Source organism: Pan troglodytes, chromosome 5 (genome assembly GCF_028858775.2).
Source record: "Pan troglodytes isolate AG18354 chromosome 5, NHGRI_mPanTro3-v2.0_pri, whole genome shotgun sequence".
Classification (NCBI taxonomy): domain Eukaryota; kingdom Metazoa; phylum Chordata; class Mammalia; order Primates; family Hominidae; genus Pan; species Pan troglodytes.
Genome location: NC_072403.2, coordinates 167,155,873 through 167,171,580, shown reverse-complemented (window position 1 = coordinate 167,171,580; position 15,708 = coordinate 167,155,873). Strand labels below are relative to the sequence as shown.

The window sequence follows — 15,708 nt, the reverse complement described above, 5'->3', positions numbered from 1 at the left end:
TCACCACAACCTCTGCCTCCCGGGTTCAAGTGATTCCCCTGCCTCAGCCTTCCGAGTAGCTGGGATTACAGGCATGCGCCACCATGCCTGGCTAATTTTGTATTTTTAGTAAAGATGGGGTTTCTCCATGTTGGTGAGGCTGGTCTCGAACTCCTGACCTCAGGTGATCCACCCGCCTCGGCTTCCCAAAGTGCTGGGATTACAGGCGTGAGCCACCACGCCCGGCCTCATTAAGAGATTTCTAACAACCTTCCTTTCACTCAATAGCTATTTACTCAATGCCTGCTATTTTTATCAAGAATTGTGCTGGCTGCTGTGTCTGAAACATCCTTTACACTCTTCAAAGTCCCTGTTTTCAAGGGATTGTCAGCAGTAGGTTAATTAGGACAGGCACACAGTGAGCGATATTGCAAGGCAACTTTCATATCAGCCATACAGACAAAATGCCTTCAGAGTTCAAAAGAGGAAGAGCCCAAGATTCCACCAGTGTGACATGCAAGCAGCCCCACACTTCTCACAGACTACAATTGTAAAAGAGAAGCATGAAAGGTGAGTATTCAGGTTCTGTGAACTTCTACTCCCAGAGATCCCAAAAAATGATAAAACTTCTATTTGTGCCACACCTTTTAAGTAGACCTAGCACATGTATTAATTTTCTCCTCTTTCCCCAGTGAACACATACTGACTTGCTCAGTGATATGGTTTGGCTGTGTTCCCACCCAAAGCTCATCTTGAATTGTAGTTCCCATAATCCCCACCTGTCCTGGGAGGGACCCGGTGGGAGGTAATTTATTCTTGGGCATGGTTACTTCCATGCTGTTCTGGTGACAGCAAGTTCAAACGAGATCTGATGGTTTCACGAGGGGCTTTCCCCCTTTTGGTCAGCACTTCTGCTTGCCGCCGCCATGTGAAGAAGGACATGTTTGCTTCCCTTTTCACCATGATTGTAAGTTTTCTGAGGCCTCCCCAGCCCTGCAGAACTGTGAGTCAATTAAACCTCTTTCTTTTATAAATTACTCAGTCTCGGGTATGTCTGTATTAGCAGCATGAGAACAGACCAATACATTCAAGGTCAAAGAACATCCATATGGAGCTAATGTCTTGCTGGCTGGACACACCCGGTGACTGGCATTTTGGGGTCATGGGTAATTAAGCTTAGAAAAGCTAGGCTTCTTATCAACATTTTCAGCCCCCATTTTTCCTCAATCATTTGTATAAAATAATAATGACAAAATTCAATAAATGTTCAAATAATGTTGCTAACACTGCTATGCAAAGATGCCTAAACTTCACAAAAGAATGGCATGGCCATTCATCAACTGAAACATGAAAGACAGAATTAGATTCACAAATGGCAATTTAGGAGAAAATAACTAGTGTTTGGAAAGAAAAATGTTAAAATGTGGAGGATCACATGTCCTTTCATTCAGCAGTTTCCAAGTGCTTCACTGGGAAGTCCAGATTTGGCAGCAAGCCCACTGGGAGACTTCTGGAAGGAGGGGGCACCCTGCCGCTCTAGAAACTGTGGAATAGCACCTGCTCACTCCCCAGGGCAGCTGGCCAGAGCTCCTAACAGAAGATACACAATAATTTTGTTAACAATTTCATGTGCTTTTTTCCAAATAACCTTTTCCAGAGCTACCAACAAGTAACAAAATGGGATAATTTGAACTTTGTCACATTTTCCCACAACATGTTAAAGATGTTAACAGCCATATGCAAGAAAGGATAAAAGATAAATGGATTTATATGAGATTGGATAATTTATAAATAATCATAGCTGAGTATGGTAGGGCAGAAATAAATTTATAAGGTACAACAGATCAGAACTAAATTGTCTGAAATGAAAGGAATTGATGTGCTACAATTTGTATTTCAAAGCCTATTGATTTATTCTCCTATAAACAAATATGTGTTTGCCTTACACTATGAGTGGACATCTTTAAAGGGGTAATGTGTCACTCAAAGTTCCTCCCTTTCTCTTTATGTTGCTAATTTTGATGAATTTAATGGAATTTTATAGATAACGTTTTCATTGTAAATTCATTTACCATTTAGAGCATCTTCTAGATAAGATTATTAAGATTCCCAGTCATTGAGTAACTCCCGCTTCCCAGCACCATCCAATCTAGAGGAAAGACCAATATGCCTTTTAAAATTTCCCCCCTTTCTCTTTCTGTTGCTAATTTTGATGCCTCTTATGGAATTTTATAGATGAGTTTTCATTTCAAAACAGTTTTGGAAGCAGGTGAAATATTCAACATGAACAGAAGTTAAACACAAGGAGTTCCCAAACCAATTCCTCATCGTTCCCCAAAGCTGCTCCACACCCATCTTCCTATTTTAACTGATGGAAACTCCAACCTTCTGGATGCTCACGCCAAAACCTGGGGGTCACCTCTGATCCCTCTCCTTCCAGTCTCTGGGTGAGCTCTGTTGGCTCTACTGCCACTGCCACCACCCCAAGCAGACTCCATCCCCTCACCTCTCGCCTGGGTGATGGCAAAGCCTCTGTTGCGCCACTGCCTCCTTCAGTCCATTTTCAACAACACTCAGTGATCCTTACCAATCACTCGTCAGATCATGTCACTACTTCCCTGCTCCTCCTTCTCTGCAACGGCTTCTCCCTTCCCTCCAATAAATGGACCTCACAATGGTCTTTGAGGTCAGCCTGATCTGGCCTCACACTTCCTCTGGGCCTCACCTCTCACTGCTCTGCTCTTCCCTTGCCCTTCCAGGCACACCTGCCGAAAAACAGGCCACATTGGGGCACATGTGATTGTTCCCTTAGCCTGGAAGGCTTTGCCCCCTGACGGCCACGTGGCCCCATCCCTGACCTCCCACAAGCCTGTGCTCCTAGGTGTCCATTGTTCCCTGAGCACTACCGGCCTGCCCTATGCACAACTGCAACCAGCCTGGCCCCTACTCCCCATCCCTCCCACCCTGATCAATTTTTGTTCCGTCACACTTATCATCTGTGAATACATTATATAACTTATTAATTGTGAGGTTCCCGCTTACTCTGTATGTCCACACACTAAAATACAAGTAAGCTCCACGTGGGCAAGGATGCTTTTTTACCTGCTGTGTTCGCTGTTTATCTCTAGCCCTCCTAGATCAACGCCTGACACAACAGGCAGTAACTAAATACTTGATAAACCAGAGAAAAGTAAAATGAGAGAAAAATATTTTTCTCCAGAGATCACTGGTTTCTCAGCTTGGCCTCAGTGTGATCTTCACAGGTGATGGGTACCTACCATGGGGTAAAAAAATGCAAATCTCATGTCACGGACCTAATTTATGTGCCTGAATTCAGGATTAAGTATGGAAGTTCATTTTCCACCTTGAAGGCAAAAAATTCTCAAATTATTTGCACCCGGATTCAATCTCAAGGTATAAACAAAGCCACAGCTCTCTTCTTAGTTACAAGTTTTATTTTGCACACCTTAAATAAGCCACATTTTAGATATAACATAATCCTTAGAATCTTGTTGAAAAATAAAGTTAATGTTTGTATTAATCCATTCTCACACTGCTAATAAAGACATACCTGAGACTGGGTAATAGATAAAATAAAGAGGTTTAATTGACTCACAGTTCCGCAGGGCTGGGGAGGCCTCAGGAAACTTACAATCGTGGTGGAAGGAGACGCAAACATGTCTTTCTTCACATGGTGGCAGCAAGAAGAATCAGTGCTCAGCAAAGGGGGAAGCCCCTTATAAAATGATCAGATCTAATGAGAACTCACTCACTATCAGGAGAATAGCATGGGGGAAACCGCCCCCATAATTCAATTACCTCTACCTGGTCCCTCCCACGACACATGGAGATTAAGGGAACTACAATTCAAGATGAGATTTGGGTGGGGACACAGCCAAATCATGTCAATGTTGAAATGTTTAAAGTGGAAGACCTGGGGTTTTCTTCTTTCTCATACTCTGAGTCTTGTTGTTCCTATATCCTCTACTCATTTGTTCAAATGTTCAAGCAAATATGTGTTGAATGACTCTACTTATGTGCCCAGTGATTTATTGGTGACAAATACAAGACAGAGTATCTCCTACCTATGTGCTCTGAGGGAGGAAAGGGCAGGGACTGCCTGCCATGCTGTGCCACCCACCTCTCAGCCCATTGGTGCCTGGCCACCCTTGGTCATCTCTTAGAGGACTAGCAGCAGCTGCAATGCCCTTCCCTGGCTGGCACCGGGGCTGCCTGTCTTTCTAACCTACAAATCTGACCCACCATACCCTGATCATCTTTTCCCTGTGGATCTTTACATCCAGGCTTCTCGCAGCTCCCTGGACCCTTTGTCACCTGGCCCTGCTCACCTGTCTCACCCTACCTTCTCCTCTTCCCCATTTGCACCTGAGTCTCCAACCATCTGAGTTACTCACACACCTCCCCACAGCTAAACAGCCCCGGCCTCCTCCCGGCTTCTCTGCGCCTGGAACGCTCTATGCCCCCTCATCTACCTTCTCATTCCCTAGAGGTTAACAAAGGTGAGACCCTCCCTGGAGAGTGGCCCTGATTAACCTGGAACATGAGTTTTCTGCTCCTCTGTGTTGCTGCTCCATATGTATCGGAACAGCCCTTCTCCAGGTGTGGTCTGTAGACTCCTGGGGTCACCAAGACCCTTCCAAGGAGTCCGCAAGTTGAAAATTATTTTCAGAAAAATGTCAAATGTCATTTGCCTTTTGCTCTCTGAGGACATGTGCACTGATGGTGCAAAGCATCTGCTGCTGTCTCAGCACAAATAAGGCAGGAACACCAAACTGTGCTCAGCACCATTGCGCTCTTCATTGCCACACTCTTACGTTTAAAAATGCGCCAGTTTCACTTAAGAATGTCCTCAATGGAGCAGCAAAAATTGGTAATTTTCCTAAATCTCCACCCTTGGAACATGTTCAGGAAGCACACATACAACTCGTCAGCTGCATACCCAAGCACAATCGTAGCATTGAGGAAAAACATATGTACAACTGTGTTGGGAGCGGAACTAACTGTCTTTTTTCAAGAACCACAATTTTTACTTGGAAAATAAAGGTGAGAAAAAAACATTTTCTTTAAAATGAACAAAATGAGCCTGACGGTATTGGTAGATATAATTAAAACTGTCCAACAAAAATCGGAATTTTGGAAAATTTGTATCTGCTACCGTGAGCTTCCCAATACTTTTCCAATGAGATCTGAGTGTGATTTTTTTTTTGAGACAAGGTCTCGCTCTGTCACCCAGGCTGAGTGCAGTGGCACAATCACAGCTCACTGAAGCCTCAACCTCCCAGACTCAAGCAATCCTCCCACCTCAGCCTCCTAAGTAGCTCGGACTACAGGCACAAGCCACCATGCCCAGCTAATTTTTTATTTTTTGTAGAGATAGGATCTCACTACATTGCCCAGGCTGGTCTCAATCTCCTGGCCTCAAGCCATCCTCCCGCCTCGGCCTCCCAAAATCCTAGGATTACAGGTGTGAGCCACCGTGACTGGCCTGAAAGTAATTTTTAATACTGTGAAATGAAATGTCCACATTTGGAAGATCTACATAACTTAGTGATTCCATATTTCCAAATAAACAATGCATGTTATGAAATCACGCATGAGTAAAGGATCTATTCCAAGTGCAAGATAGGCCAATGAATTTTAATGCTACCAAATAAGAAAAGTCCACCAATAATGCCTCAGGTTCCGCATTGCAACCAACCTTGAAGAAATGGCCACTTGCTGAGTTTGGGAGCACATGAAAGAATATCCACAGTTGTCTGAAAGGAGTATCAAAATACTCCTCCCTTTTCCAACTACATGTATCTGTATAAGAATGAATTTTCTTTAAATAACTTCCACCAAAGCAATACACTGCAACAGACTGAATGTAGATGCTGATATGAGAATCTAGCTTTCTTCTATTAAGATGCACATTAAAGAAATTTGCAAAAATGTAAAATAAGGCTACTCACTAAGTTTTTTTTTTTTTTGGTTTGAGGAGACATTTCATTAAAAGAATGTTTATTGCGTTTACATAAAAATGGATCCACTATTGTTATGTTAAACAAACATTTTGGACATTGCTCAGTTTACATTTCTAATACAGTCAATATCAATAGATATAGATGTGGCCCGCATAACTAAAGCTCTTTAGGGCCCTCAATAATTTTTAACAGTAAAGCGTCCAGAAAGAGACCGACAAGTCCGAGAACTGTAAAACTAGAGTAATGACAATAGTGGATTATGACTGCTGTCTGTACACACGTCTGCCTCCAGACCATAGCACCCCGAATACCAGAACTGTGTTGTTTTTTTTTTCATGTTTGTATTTCTGCCATCAAGCATGGTGCTTGACACGTAAACTCAGTTTATTACCTTACAGTTCTGAAAATCAGAAGACTAAGGCCACAGGGCTGTGTTCTATCTGGAGGCTGTAAGGGAGGACTCTTTCCATCCCTTTTCCAAATTCTAGAGGCTGCCTGCATTCCTTGGCTTGTTGCGGTCAACTCTCTCCCTCCCTCATCACATTTACTTCTCTGATTCTGACCCTCCTCCCTCCAGTAAAGACCCCTGTGATTACACTGGGCCCCCCACATAATCCATGAAAATCCATCCCCCATCTCAAGATAATTAACTTAATCACATCTTCAAAGTCTTTAGAAATTTAAAATCCCTTTTGCCATATTCACAGGTTCTGGGGATTCGAATGTGGACATGTTTGGGGTGGGCCATTATTCTCCCCACCATAGCCGTGTACTAAGACAATGGAGTAAAAACAAGGCAGAAAAATACCCCACTATTTTCCCCCATTTTTTTTTTGTTGTTGTTTTTTATGAGACAGAGTCTCACTCTGTCATCCAGGCTGGAATGCAGTGGCGCAATCTTGGCTCACTACAACCTCCACCTCCTGGGTTCAAGCGATTCTCCTGCCTCAGCCTCCCGAGTGATAGCTTGAACTACAGGTGTGTGCCACAACACCTGGCTAATTTTTGTATTTTTAGTAAAGACAGGGTTTCACCATGTTGCACAGGCTGGTCTTGAACTGCTGAGCTCAAATGATTGGCCTGCCTCAGCCTCCCAAAGTCCTGGGATTACAGGCATGAGCCACCACGCCCAGCCAATTTTCCCCAATATTTAGAATTCTCCAGGCCAGGATGAGAAAGACACTAAGAACAATGATGACCTCTGGAAGAGACACTGCATGGCTAAGAACAGGGTAGGAGGAATGTATCTACGTATTCAACAAACACTTACATGGCCTTTACTACGTGCCAGGCAGTATCCGGTGCTTTCCAAATACTAGTCTGTTGCTCCTACAAAAATCCTAGACCATTTTACAGTTGGAAAAACTGAGCTTTCAGGTTAAGTGACTTGTCCAAGGTCACACAGCTAGTGAGTAGGAGAGGCTGGAGCCAGGACCTGAACCAGGTCATCAGATGGTGTCCATGCTCTTCACCACTGCCCGATGTAGCTTAGGGGGACTTAGCTGTCACCGTTTACCCTTCTACACTGCTGGCATTTCGTACCACGCGCATGTATTACCAATCTGAAAAAGTGAAGATAGTGTCACAATACAGTTATCTCTAAACACGAGAGCTAAAGAGAAGATTATCATACTTGGTCCTTCCCAATGATCTCACTTCCTTCATAGGCAGGAATAAAGTGAGAAATAGAATTCATTTTCAAGCCCCTTACAAAAGAAGGGGGAAAAAAATAGAAACACAAACAAGCACCATTTGGCAGCCAGTACTCATAACACCGACAGGGAAGTGAGATCTTTTTTTTTTCCTTTTCCTTATGTAACAGGCTGTAAAGTTTCCTCTTCTCAGCGGCCAACAGTTTCATAGAACTACTGCTTCATAGAGAGCTGGCTCACTCTACCTTCATAGGAGACCTGCCTGGCATCCCAAACTCTCAAATGTCTATCAAAAGTGGCAGAGCCAACAGATATTTCACACAGTGTGCTTCAGAGAACTTCTGTAGATTTTTATCTGAAAGTTGTATTTATAGTTAATGTTCGGAGAGAAAAGCCAAGACTGATTTTTACTCAAAATGCTGGGAACGTTTATTTAACATCTCTCCTCCTGACCCTCATACTGCCTGGTCCTCTTTGCCATGGGGTGTCCCCTCCCCACCAGCCATCCCTGTCACAGGCCAGCAGGATGTTAATCCATCTACCTCACCCCTAAAGGGGACCGGTGAGGACCACACTTTAGTGGAGACGGCTTCCCAGTGCTGAGGAAGACTTAGGTTTTACAGAGAACATATAGGGGTTCCTTTATTCACTCTTTCCTCTAAAACATTTGAGTATTTATTTTATAAGGGGCTTCTGATCATTCAACACAACAATACTTTAAGATCCAAAGGAATGAAGCTAGAGTGGTGGGATCAGAGAGGTGACAGGCAGGGGCAAGCTTTTCAAGTCACACACACACTCCAGTGGCCATCAAATGAGCAGACAAGTTCTCTATATTTTATAGAAGGCAGGGGGAAGTAGTAATACAATATTCATTAGTTAATTAGCTAGTTGGTTTTTCAGATACATGCAATGATACATTATAAATTCCTGGAATTCAGGGTTTTCTACAATCTGGCCCCAATAGACTTTCCAACCTTTCTTCCCATGACCTCTACATGCAGCCTCTGTCTTCCACCTTGCTTGCTCTATGTGAAATGCCCTTCCCTCCACCAAATCCCCCCGCCACACACCTCCAGGCCCACGGCCTGTCCAACTGCAGTGCTGAGATCAAACACAAACCCTTCCAGAAACTGTCCTCTGATGCTGATGCTGAGAGCCCTGTGCCTTGCTTCTGGGTGCCTTTGCTCTTGTAAAACAGAAAAATTAGTGGAAATCCCACCTCTGACCTCTAATTCTCTTCATTGCAATTTTTTTTTTTCCTTTGGAGCCAGGATTTACAAGTGTTTTCCAATTCAACTATGAGCTTCTTGAGAGTATGAAATAATGTGTAATTCACCTTTATGTACCTTCGACATTTAACAAAAGGTTATCTGTTAAATATACAAGTGAATAAATAAATGACTGAGAATAAGAAAAAGAGAATCAAACAAAACTAAGTTTTATAAGGAAATTAGTATCCAAGGATCTTAATTTTTTCCACCACTAAAAGAAAGCCACACGCTCACTTCCACACTGGTGGAAATGAAACCGATCTTCAGCACAGACAAAACAAACTCGTAATTCTGAGACCAAAGTTCTGTGTCCTGGTAAAACCAGTATTTCCCAATCAGATTGTTTTCTGATTTAAAAAAAAAAAAAAAGTACCACTCATCTTTAGGAACACTAATATGTTTTTACATCTGGAAATCTGGGGTATCAGCCAGCCAGACTCACTAATAGCAGTTTTACACACAAACAGAGCATTCTCTGAGCTAAATGCTGTTAGTCATCCTAAACAGGCTATAGAAGCCAAAATGCCCTCACTCTCATAAACAGGAAATAAGTGGCTTTGCCACATCAGAGCTGGCTCTATAATGCTTTTCCCTGGTGAGAAGCTATATAATGGACACATACATTCCCAAGAGCAATTCATTCCAAAGAGCAAATTTACATCGAAGTGGCTTCTGGTAGCTTGAGACTCAACGCTACTCACAGCGATTTAAAAAAGAATGATTCAAAGCGGGCGTGGAGGCTAAAAAAGAACCTCAGGCTGCAATTACCTTCATCATCTGGTAAGCCTGTGTTGGATTTACATCGTCTAAATGGAAGGAGGAACATAGGTCTTTTCTATTTTTGTCCCCTATTAAATACACCTCCAATCCTAACAAGGTAGGATTAATGGCTGTTTATAGATGGAGAATTCATTAATGCCACAAGTTCAGTGTTTACATAAAGAGTTTATTCAGAAATTCTATGCCCAATGAGACTTTCTTAAAAGCTGCTGGAATGTTTCAAAAGATGGCAAACACTAGAAAAGGGATTTTCATACACAAATCACAAATATGGCATTAACAGGATCCCAGTATAAACAGGTCTGGCCCGTCCAATCCCTTCAATGGTTGCCTTGTTGGCTCTGAAATAACACTGGCCTCTCTGGGGAATTCCAGTGGTAAAATTAATTCTCTCCATAAAAAGTTTTTACAGATGATATTTCCGCTCAAGTCAAATACAGCCTACGGACATTTCCCCTCTCCACTGTGAATAACTAGAACAGAAATTTAAGCCCTTCAAGGCAAAATCAAACGGTCACTCATTTTGTAGGCAACAGAGGAACTTCATACTGAACCCTCATCGATTCTCCATATATTCCTGTCTCTTCCGCTCCTCACAGAGCATCACAGGCATAGTGGAGTGAAGCTGGTGAATGCTGGAAGTTCTTTGCTTCCTAGTGTAAGCGATTTGCCAAATGGAACATGGTGTCTTCCAAGCACGGGCCCAGCAATAAATGAGGTGAGCTAAGAGTCGACTGCCTGCATTCTGAGCGCCAGAGGAAAGACAATGGTGGAGGTTTGGGACACACAATTCCTAAGAACACACATGCGCAACAGAGATCATGTGCCGGGAACTTTGCACACATTATCTCATTCCATCCTCAAAACCTCGGCATAGAAGGCCTCAGGAAACTGTAAGTCCTACTGCCTCAGTTCAGGCCACCTCTTTTAGACTAATGGCCAAGGGACAGCGGGAGTGCTCACGCCAGCCCTGGGGCTGCTCTCCAGCCAATGCAGGCTAGAGAGGCTGGCTCTCCAAGGCTGCTTTTCACACCTGCGCAAGTTAAAAATGGGGCTTGCGGCGGGGCACAGTGACTCACACGTGTAATCCCAGCACTTTGGGAGGTCGAGGCGGGCAGATCACCCGAGGTTGGGAGTTCGAGACCAGCCTGACCAACATGGAGAAACCTTGTCTCTACTAAAAAACCAAAATTAGCCAGGCGTGGTGGTGCATGCCTGTAATCCCAGCTACTCGGGAGGCTGAGGCAGGAGAATCCCTTGAACCAGGAGGTGGAGGTTGCGGTGAGCGAAGATTGCACCATTGCACTCCAGCCTGGACAACAAGAGCAAAACTTCATCTCAAAAAAAAAAAAAAGTGGGCGGGGTGGGGGAGGGGGGGTTGCACTGCCCCAAGCCTCCTGCAGGAGGTGCACCGACAGCAAAACCCGGGAGTCTGCATTTTCATTAAGCTCAGCAGGTGAGTCTTGGGCACTAGGAAGTTTGAGACCCATTTTCCTAAACATTATTAGTATCAATGAATGTCAAATACTGCAAGGATGCTTCTTTTCTAGAAAAGCAGAACCTTAATAGCAACCCACAAGCAACCCCCTAGCTTCCTGGGACCTGCCACTGTGACTAACACTTCTTTCAGTCAAAGATTCATTAGATATAGAGATATAGACAGAGACAGATTTTTTTTTCCCACTTGAAACTGATCAAGAGACAAAAGTTAAGCAACGTAAACTTCAGGATATGACTGAAAGCCCTGAACTCTGTGTAGCTTGTTCCCAGGGTCCCCCACACATTTTAAGTGCTCGATAGGGGGCTATAAATATTCCGCTTGGAAGGGCAACATAAGCCCAAACAAGTGCTTAAGGCTTTCCTTTTCATCTACTTTCTGATATTCTTATAATTTCTATTTTAAAAAAACAGGTCTTCTTTCCCAGAGAGCCAGCCATTTGGTTTTTATAGCAAGCAAAGGATTGGCTTCTCTGGAAAAGCAAACAGAACTTTCCTTCTTTTCAAGTACATGGTTGCCTTCTAGCAATGCCAAGGGAAAGTGAAATTTAGGGAAAGGCAGGCTCTCAAATGGCCGGCCACTGCTAAGTTATAATTCAAAGTTGTATTAAAAACTGTTTTTCAAAGTCATTTAAATTTTTGATTTCCGTAAATTTTAACTTTTTTGGTTTAAAAATGGGATTACTGTTTTCTAATTCATTGCAAAAGTAAATCAAGGTAATTTTTAATAAAACAGGAAGCTGCAAAGGAGAGGGAGGAGGAGGAGAAGCACGTTTTCAGAATTCCTGCCAAGTGAAACGCTGGGCTGAACATGCCACAGACAGGAACTCCCCCAAACTCACAGGGACCACAGGGGCAGGGGAGAAACATTATCCTCTGGATGAGAAAAGTGAGGCTCAGCATCTTCATTCGGGCTCCCCTAAAAGCAGAGTCTGAGTCGAGGACTTGAGTACAGAAGTTTATTTGGAAGGTGACCCCGAGATTCCCAAAGGAAGGGGTAGGGACAGTGAGGCAGGAAGGGCAGGAAGCCCATGGGAGGTGTAAAAGCGAGGCTGCTGTGTACAGCTGGGGCTCATTCCAGGGCCCATCTGCAGAGCTGTGTGGACTGCACCTCAGAACCGTTTCCACCAGGGTAAAGAGGCTGGGGTAGCATCCACCAAAGCCCAGAACTCCCTGGGTGAGTCAAAAAACCCGCATAGGGCAGCCCAGGACCTGAACCCACGTCTGACTCAAAACCTGTATGCTTGTCACCCTGCCATCTCTCAGAGTTTCCACAAACACAGGCTTCTCTTGTCATTCAGATGTTGCATATGAATGAGAGACCTGGTCTTTTTTCACTTTTATCTTTTAATCCACCCACCTACCCTTATTTTCTTTTCCCCTCGACCTTCAAAACGGAAGACTTCCTTCTGAGATGTTTGCCCACAGGCATGTAACTTCCTTCACAAGCAACGCAACTACCTCGAAAAGAAAAAGAAAAGCCTCTGTTTGTGGTGTCTGGGGAAGGAGTCTGCTGGGGCTGTTTTTTCCAGCACAAGCGACATCACTATGGAACAGCCACCTGGAGCTTAGGAGAGGGGAGGAATGGTAAAGCTCAGGGCAGAGGTGGGCGGGGCACTGCCTGGGAGACTGTCACACCCACAGAGCACAGTCTTGCCAGGACACCAGGAAAGGGTTACTGGCTCCCACTAGGCTGGTAGTGGAAGAACCTGCAAGATTCCATCAGGAGGACGTGATGTGGACAAGCACCGTGCCTGCCTGGCTAACTAAGCTCTCTGTCCACACAGACATAGGTTGTAAAGGATTAGACAGTCCGAATGGCTGCCTAAGATGAGTAATAGAATAGCTATTTAACAGATCCAGGACTGCCTCTTTATTCTGTTTCCTTGCCAATAAATAAATAAATAAATAAATAAATAAAAGTGGCTTAACTCACCTGCTTGATCCTTACTATTTAAAAAAAAATTTTAAAAGAAAAGAAAAACAGCCAGGTGCGGTTGCTTACACCTGTAATCCCAGCACTTTGGGAGGCTGAGGAGGGTGGATCGCTTGAGGTCAGGAGTTCAAGACCAGCCTGGCCAACATGGTGAAACCCCATCTCTATTAAAAATGCAGAAATTAGCCAGGCGTGGTGGCATGTTCCTGTAGTCCCAGCTACTTCAGAGGCTGAGGCAAGGGAATCACTAGAAACCGGGAGGTGGAGGTTGCACTAAGCCAAGATTGCGCCACTGCACTCCAGCCTGGGTGACAGAGCAAGACTGTCTCAAAAAAAAAAAAAAAAAAAAGGTAAATTTGCCCCTTTCTCTACTTTCTACAGGAATTCATTCCCGCCAGTACCAAAAGTATTATAGCCTCTGTGGTAATTTCTTATTATGATAAAATACATAGAGACATAACACAGGTAGTGAATGTATCCCTCAAGAGTAATGAATCCAACAAATGGACACATGTATGTATTATATGGAATACTCAGGCCCATAACAGCAGCCCAGGGTAGCTGAATGATGGCCCTAATATACCCAAGTAATTAATAAGTTCCATCATAATTTTTGTTTTATGACATTCACTTTTATATGCCAATAGTCCATTTAATGGCATTTTAGAGGAAAGCCCCAAGAGAGGAGGAGAAAGCACGAGATACCTTATTGAATCACAAATCTTACCATCTGATTTTTTAATTCCAAAAATGACCTAATAAACTTCCTTTATAATTAAATCAATCCTAACAACTTCTCTTTGGTGTTTTTTCATTCATTTTTGGTAATCATGCAGAGATTTCAATTGGAAATCCATTATTATCGTAATTAAGTATAAAAATTGCTCTGTGTTCTCCAAGGAAAACGACCCCACACTTTGGTCTCCTGTGGAGCTTGACCCGGGCTCTCCAGAGGTATAAAGCAAAACTACTGGTTTTCAGTACTAGCCGGAGCCCCTAATTTACTTGACTGCAGTACATGAAATACACATGAATGATCAACTCAAAACTTCAGACCTTCAAATGATTTCCTCATATGGAAGTCTTACCATGAGAAAAATAAACTGGCACACAGTTTTTCATTTTTAGGCCTTCACAAAGTTTTAAAATTCATGACCTACATTAAAAGTTTGCTGTTTACTGGCCAGGCACGGTGGCTCATGCCTGTAATCCCAGCACTCTGGGAGACCGTGGCGGGTAGATCACCTGAGGTCAGGAGTTTGAGACCAGTCTGGGCAACATGGTGAAACCCCACCTCTACTAAAAATGCAAAAATTAGCGAGGCATGGTGGTACATGTTTGTAGTCTCAGCTACTCAGGAGGCTGAGGCACAAGAATCTCTTGAACCTGGGAGACAGAGCTTGCAGTGAGCTGAGATTGTGCCACTGCACTCCAGCCTGGGTGACAGAGTGAGACTCTGTCTCAAAAATAAAAAATAAAAATAAAAATAAATTTTAAAAAAGAAAGTTTGCTGTTTATTAATAAAGTAGTACTTAACAAAAGATATAACTGAACTGAAATGCACGGGCTGTTCTAAGAGCCCAACAGAAGACTGCAAAATGGTTGTGCCTTAGATTCAACTAAATAAGAAAAATGTTTCCACTTTGGCATTTATGCAGGCTTTCATCTGCCTTCAATCACAGAGGAACTACAAGACTAAACATTATGGGTGATTTTTAAAGAGTCCATGATTTTTTTTTAATGTTATTTTGTGCAAAAATAATTATTTTCTATTTTAATGAAAGCGCTATAATTACTAAAACGCATGAAATTTTGATAAAATCTACTCCAGTTGGCATCTGTGTTCTTCTAATAAATTAGAAAACATTCTTTGAACAGCTTAAATAATCTGAGTTTGCAAGCAAAATTACAGCCTAAAAATATTGGCTGTTGATACCAGCAGTTAAGAAGGAAGACAGAACAAAGCCTTACCATTGGCTGTATTCTTTTTAAAGTTATCCAGGAATTCCTCCAGCAGTTGGGACTGGTTAGGAGGGGGCAGCAGACTCTTCTGGTCCCTGGAGAACAGGTCACTGTCTGACCAGGATGTACACAGGGTTGCTTTTGTGTCCGGAGGCCGGGCAATCAGAGTGAGTCCGACGCTCTTCTCAGAAAACAGGGCCTCCATCTGCTTAAGGTCAAGATCAGACACAGCTTCCCCATTTAAGGTCATGATCTCATTGCCCTTTCTCAGCCCTGAGAAAAAGGAAGGAGAAACAGAAAAAAGAGAGAGGGATTACTGTGAGAAATATTTTCAGATGAAAGAAGGCTGCAAACTCAAACCATGTACTCGTAGGGACTGTTTTGTTTGTTGCTTTCTTCAAAGAAAGTGCCAGCCAGGCACAGTGGCAGGTGCCTGTAGTCCCAGCTAATCAGGAGGCAGAGATAGGAAGATCACTTGAGCCCAGGAGTTTGAGGCCAGCCTGGGGCTATATAGCAAGACTTCGTCTTTTAAATAAGAAAAACAAAAAAGAATGAAAGGGCCAAAATGTATAGTATTTAGATGCCACTAAGAGCAAAACAAATGTTAGCTCTCTCACAGCTACTATTCGAAGAAACAGTTTGAA

The 15,708-nt window shown here is 43.2% G+C and overlaps 1 protein-coding gene across 7 annotated transcripts in view; it reads right to left on the bottom strand.

Moving 5' to 3' along the window:
- Nucleotides 1-15,708, bottom strand: part of TIAM2 (TIAM Rac1 associated GEF 2) — a 264,322-nt gene that overhangs the window by 59,196 nt on the left and 189,418 nt on the right. For all 7 annotated transcript variants that reach the window (XM_009452282.5, XM_054686446.2, XM_009452286.5 and 4 more), the window contains one exon: nt 15,074-15,337. In XM_009452282.5, the coding sequence (XP_009450557.1) occupies nt 15,074-15,337 (264 nt within the window). The remainder of the gene's footprint in view (nt 1-15,073; nt 15,338-15,708) is intronic.